The 6282-nt window shown below is 65.3% G+C and overlaps 1 protein-coding gene across 1 annotated transcript; it reads left to right on the top strand.

The window, feature by feature from the left end:
- The first annotated feature begins 365 nt into the window (after nt 1–365).
- RNF222 (ring finger protein 222) lies at nt 366–4487 on the top strand. Its single transcript, XM_017737721.1, has 2 exons — nt 366–557; nt 1903–4487. Exon 2 carries the CDS (start codon nt 1934–1936, stop codon nt 2579–2581), a length of 648 nt encoding a protein of 215 aa, XP_017593210.1. The 5' UTR covers nt 366–557; nt 1903–1933; the 3' UTR covers nt 2582–4487.
- The last annotated feature ends 1795 nt before the right edge of the window (nt 4488–6282 follow it).

Below are 6282 nucleotides of genomic sequence, written 5' to 3'. Positions count from 1 at the left end.
GGCTCCGGTCCTGTCTGAGCACACGGGACAGGGACTGCAGGGCTGGGGGGAGTGTTTGGGGTGTGGAAGGGGAGGGGGCTTGGGGACAAGGATGAGGGCAGCGGGGGTGAGGAGCCCAGGCCAGGTGCAGGACCCGGTGCAGGATGCGCAGCTCGCCCAGCCCTGCAGCCCCAGAGGGGTCCCGGCACCCCTTCACTGCCGGATTCCTTGCGATTGACCCCACAGGGACGAGCCCGGGGACACCGGGGAAGGCAGGACCGTGCCTCCCGTCCCTGCCCCCGACGCCTGACGCCAGCTCCTCGCCCACTCCCTGGCCAAGCGGGCCAATGCGAGCCCTTTAAAGCCCGAACGGGTTCCTCCGCATTCACTCGGCGGAGCTGGCCCTGCCCTGTCCCCGCTCCAGCCCTTGCACAACGCGCTCTCCCCAGACGCAGCCGGCACCGGGTGTCCCGAAGGTGTCCCGCTGTCCCAAAGGTGTCCCGGTGCTCTCCCGGGCCAGCCCCGTGCCTGGGGACAGCCGCGCATGGAGGGGCCGCTGCCCGGGGGCCCTACAGCAGGTGAGGGGACTTTGGGGCGCGGGGGAGCAGGGGCTGAGGGCTCCTTGGGGAGCAGCAATCGCTGATCCCTCCTGAACCAGAGCAGGAGCCTGGATCTGTTCTCGTGCCTGAGGAGGGGGCGGCTCGTGGTGCTCCTGTGGCCGTGCCGGGGCAGGGTGACTCCCCCGCAGGAGGAGGGCAGCGGATGGCAGAACCTCCAGATCGGCTGGGAGGGTGTCCGTGGCACTGTCACGCGTGAGAAAAGGGCTGCGGGCTGGGCTGGGTCTGAAAACGCCGCCAGGTTCTGGAAAAACCTGCAGCTGTGATGAAGGTCTGGTTCCCGAGCTGGTCTGAGAGAAGGGAGCTGAGCTGAGCATCTCTCCTTTCCCTTCTCTGCTCTGCGCCGCCCCTTCCCTGCCCGGGGAGATGCAGGGCAGAGCTTCAGCCCCAGCCCAGGCACAGATCTGGGGCTCAGAGCACCCCACAGTGCCCCGTACAGGGGCTCAGAGCACCCCACAGTGCCCCAAACCCGGGGCTCAGAGCACCCCACAGTGCCCCGTACAGGGGCTCAGAGCACCCCACAGTGCCCCAAACCCGGGGCTCAGAGCACCCCACAGTGCCCCACACCGCGGCCAGGGCGGGGCAGCTGAGCTCTGCGCTCCTCTCTGACTAACCCTGACACAGCTCCAGCCTCTCTGGCTGCACCCAGCTCCGGCCTGAGCTTGGACAAGGCCTGGAGATGCCATGGCCTGGCCACCAGCCCGGGCCAGCCCCCAGCAGCCTGGAAGCAGCCCGGTGTGGGGTTTGCTGCCTGCCCTGGCTGTGTCACCTCCCCCTCTGTCCCCTGTGGCTCCCGCCTGCTCCACCAACCTGGCTGCTCCACGCTCCCCCCGTCCCCCCTGAGCTCTCCGGGGCGGGAGCATCTCCCTGTCCTTGGCAGGTGCCATGGTGGGGTGGGAACTCCCAGCTCCCAGCAGCAGCAGCAGCTGGGCACAGAGGCCCTCGTGACACAGCCTGTGCCTGGAATGACACGGTCTGCCCCGGGAATTCCGCACGCACGGCTCCGGCCAGGGGCTCAGCCCTCGGCCCCTGTGGTTTTGCAGCCAGGGATTATTGCCCTGGAGGGCTCTGGAGCTGAGATCCTCCCGTCATCTGTCCCTTGCCCCCAGGGCCGCACTGGGAGGTTTAATGCTGCTGAGAGTGCCCTGCCCTGTGCAGGCCATGCCAGGCGGCCGTCCCCTCCTTCTGCGAGGGTGAAGGGCAGCGGCAAGAGAGCAGGGAGGAGGAGGAGGAGGGATGAAGAGATGGACTGTGTTAATCCCTGTCACCCAGCCCCTGATTAACCCCTCGTGCCTGTCCCTGGCAGCCGAGCAGCTCCCGCGGCCACCACAGCAGGGATGTCGGAGACCTCCTCCAGCAAGGACGGAGCCCCGGCCGAGTGCCCCGTGTGCTACGAGAAGTTCCAGCCCCTGGAGGCCACGCACCGGCGGCTCAGCTGCGGCCACACCTTCTGCCACGACTGCCTGGTGAAGTGCCTGCTCTCGGCCAAGCTGGACGGGCACATCCAGAGCAGCATCATCTGCCCCGTGTGCCGCTACGTCACCTTTCTCAGCAAGAAGAAGGCTCTGTGGCCACCCAGGGCGGGCACCAACCCCCGCGCGCTGGAGATGCCTCTGTCGCCGTCCTCCTTGTCCCAGCTGGCCAAAAGTGAGGCCAGCAACACGCTGGTGGTGCCCAGTCACTTCGTGATGCCGGTGCAGAGCCTGGAGCGGTGCTCGGCGGGCCCGCAGGGGCTCCCGGGGGTGCTGGCACGGGAAGCTCACATCTTCGTCATCAGCGACCACGGGATGCCGCTGGTGGCCGCGGACTGCGGCTCCCTGGGCGGGAGGAGCAGGGCGGACACGGCCAGCTCGGTGTCGTCCAGCCCGGCCCTGGGGCTGAAGTGCTGCCAGTCGCCCATGGCCCTGGCCGTGATGCTCGTCCTGACCGTGGCCATGCTGGCGGCCGTGCTGCCGTGGCTGCTGCTGGTCAAGAGGGACTTGTAGCAGGGATGGGATCAGCTGGGACACCAGGGTGGTGTCACTGGTGCTAGGATGGAGCTGGGGCTGGAGCCTCTCTCTAAAGGCTCCTGGAGAAAGCCCAGAAGTAGCTTCAGGTGAAGCTCTCTCATCTGAACGGACTTTCAGACCTTCCTGCAGCTCTCCGGGTGCTCACGGTGTCACTGGTGGCATTTTCTGTCCCTTTTTGTTGAAATATGGCAGGACACACCCTGCTGGTGGCTTCCTGCAGGGTCTCGGTGGAGAGGATCCTCCTGCACCCTGTGACAGCCCCTGCAGGGCCCGAGGGGGCCGGGCTGGACCTGCCCAGCTCCTCCCCAGCTCTGGGCAGGCTGCGACTGGCATCAAGCACAGCCAAGGGCTCTGTGCACCGGAGGGTGAGGGCTGCCAGGCTGTGGGGCTGCTGGAGGCCCCCAGGCTCCCAGGATGTTTGGATCATTGCAATGCAGCCAGCCTGGAGCAGAAACTCACGGCTTCCATCCCAGGGATGGATGAAGCAGAGCCTGCAGCTGCCGGGCACGAGGGCAGTGAAACCGGAGGACGGAGAGAGTGATGCTGGCCCTGCTGAGCTCACCCTCCCCTGTGCCAGCCTCCCTGCAGTGCCATGGCACGGGAAGGGAGGCCAGCTCATCCTGCAGGCAGTCCCAGCCGTGCCCTCCCTCACCTCTCTCTGAGCTCCCCAGGGTCGTGGCCGTTCTCCCATTGTCACAGTGTCCCTCCTGCCCTGGTGACCCGGGGACAGGGGGTGGGGTGGAGGGTAGGGAGTAAACCCAAGTTCTGACCACCATAAGGAGGCAGATTTGGGATCCCACCCTGCTGTCCTTGCCAGAGCCCCGTGGCAGAGTGACATTTCCTTGTCCCTGTATCCCACTCCTGAGGTCTCACACCCAAGGACCCATTTTCACCTGTGCCAAACAGGCTGGGCACTGCTCAGCCCCCCAAACCTCCTGGCTTTGCCCTCTTGGGACTGGTCCCACCTGAGGGGACCCCAGGGTCAGCCCCCAGCCCAGGGCCCCCCTTTGGGAGGGCAGTGGGCACCAGGGAGGCACAGCTGGGATTTGGGAATCTCTGTGCCTGTCCTCAGGGGAGGGGGAAGGGGGCTGCTGGACACCCCTGCTGGTGCTGGGGCCACTCGTGGCATCTGTCCCCAGCCCAGTCTGCACCTTCCTCACCTTTGTCCTCCTGACCCAGTCCCTGGTCCCGTGGGTGCTGCTCTCGCTCTGTCACCCGGGAATGTGTCACTTCACGGGCACTCAGAGTGAGCAGGACATCCCTCAGTGTCACCCCAATGCAAGCAGGGCATCCCTCAGTGTCACCCCAATGTGAGCAGGGCATCCCTCACTGTCCCCCAATGTGAGCAGGGCATCCTTCAGTGTCACCCCAATGCAAACAGGGGATCCCTCAGTGTCCCCCATTGTGAGCAGGACGTCCCTCAGTGTCCCCCGATGTGAGCAGGACGTCCCTCACCATCACCCCAACGTGAGCAGGGTGTGATCACCCCACAGGAGGTGACAGTGGGGCACAGGGCTGGCACAGGCTTCCCATGCTCCCAGGGGAGGGACAAACATGTCCAGCAGTGCCACCGAGGTGGCTTTGGGACCAGCCAGAACTTTTCAGGGCAGCAAATAAGAACCACATGGGGCTGGGAAGGGGCAGCAGTGTGGGGCAGAGGAGCTGATGGTGTCCCCTGCCATCCCTGGGGTCACAGCTGGGGACACTGCCCTGCTGGGTTGCTGCTCCCTGTGATGGTCCTGCACTCTCCCAGCCCCGCCTCAGTGTCCCCACCCAAACCTGGCGTGCCATGACCCCGACCCCTGCGTGAAGCACTGGGGAAAAGTGCCTGAGACACCGCCCTGGAACGGAGACCCTGTTTCATAAGAAATGATGACCTGATCGTGACGTGTCCATGCCTCATTATTAATAATGAACCCTGTTATTAGTCTGTCTGGGCAATTAATGCAGAGTGCCAGGGCACCAGCCCCTTGGCACAGGGCTGCTGGGAGGTGGCCCAGGGTGGTTGCAGCCCTGGAGATATTTGGGAAGGCAGTGGGGACCGGGAAGAGCTCCAGTGGCAGCACCGGGAGGGGATGGGAGTGGCTTGTGCTGTGTCAGGGGCAGGCACAGGACCGGGGGAGGGGGGACCGAGGCTGGGGGCTCATCCATGGGGAGGGTTCGGGGGCATCACCCCTGCGGAGGAGAGGAGGGTGTTTCCCACAGGGTGGCACTGCTCGGCCAGGGATGGCAGGGCCAGGCAACTGGAACTGGAGATATCTCGGGAAACGCCGTGCCGAGCACCCCGTGCCCACCTCGCACCGCCTTCCTCATGCCTGATCTGTCCCTGCTCCCGTGCCACACCTGGCCCCGGTACCCTCGGGCTCCTGGCACACAGCTCTGCTTGGGGTTCCATCTGGGAGCTGCTGGCTTCTCCTGGCCCCATCCTGTGTGCCCTGGGTGCCCTGGCTCCATCGTGCCTGTGTGTCACTAATGTCACACCCCAAATGTCCCCTTGAATCACAGCCCACCCTGCAGCTCCCATCAGGCCCAGCCCTGCTGCCCCTCTCCCCTTCCCATCCCTGGAAAGGGCAGGATTCTCCCGTCCCCTGTCTCACGGGTGACACTGCAGCCCTGTCCCCTGCCCAGTGTCCAGGCTCTGGTCAGCAGCAGCCAGAGGTCACCCAAGGCCAGTGGAGTGCATGGGCCAGGTGACCCCGAGAGCCCATTAGGGCAATTATGGCCTGATGGGAGTGTGGGGAGGGAGCCAGGGGCTCTCCTGCGGCTGGGGAAGGCCGGGGCTGCGCACACAGAGCTCAGCTAATGGTGCTGGCGTGGCTGCAGGGCCGGGGACAGGATGAGGGGCTGGGAGGTGCATGGACAGGCACATGGATGTGCACAGCTCTCCATGAGGGATGGGCAGCAAAGTGGGCGTGGGGATGATCCACAGGATTATCCGAGGGAACCTAAGCCTTACCACCACACTGTGACCCTCATGAGCCCCTCCGTGGTGATTTGCACCTCGAGCTGTGCAAACCCCAGGTCATGGTCCCAGTTCTAGGGATTCAGTCCTGGGATGTCCTCACGGACAGGAGAGGGTCCCGGGGAGCCGCGGCCAGTGCTTCAAAGGGACAGAGCCTGACCGGCTGAGGGGCTGGCCGGGCTTCCTGAGGCAGATTTAACATTCCTCCTGCAGAACATCCACCAGAAGCTCTGCCAGTCCTGAGTCATCCTCCAGCACTGCCTCACCCACCAGCCGTGGATCCTCCTCTGCAAGAGCGGTCCTGCAGGCAGGGAGCACGCCCTGCTCGCTGGGCTGGGGCTCCAGTTGGTGCTGGGACATCCCCAGGTGTCCTCCGCCACCTCCTTCCCTTCCTCTGCCTAAATCTGGGCTCTGTGCAGGCCCTGCCATGCCCCAGCTGTGCCCGTGGGTGTCCCTGAGCTCGGCTGGGCTGTGGCCGCTCCGTCAGGGTCCTGGTTGTGCCATTTTGCTGGCTGCAGAGCACACCTGCCCGCCCACACTCCAGCTCCGGTCTCTGCGGGATGGCAGCAGGCTCTGAGCCCCAGCAATGGCCGAGTAATGCATCATTAGCAGCAGAAGGTGGCACTTTTATGGCACGGGGATGGGAGGAGTGGGAATTGTGCAGGCCCAGGAGTGCTCGCTGGGCAGGCACGGCTGCAGCTCCATTAGGAAGCGG

This window comes from Corvus brachyrhynchos, unplaced genomic scaffold (assembly GCF_000691975.1).
Source record: "Corvus brachyrhynchos isolate BGI_N302 unplaced genomic scaffold, ASM69197v1 scaffold236, whole genome shotgun sequence".
NCBI classification, from domain to species: domain Eukaryota; kingdom Metazoa; phylum Chordata; class Aves; order Passeriformes; family Corvidae; genus Corvus; species Corvus brachyrhynchos.
The sequence above is the reverse complement of the archived record's forward strand: the minus strand, read 5'-3'. Positions and strand labels throughout refer to the sequence as shown.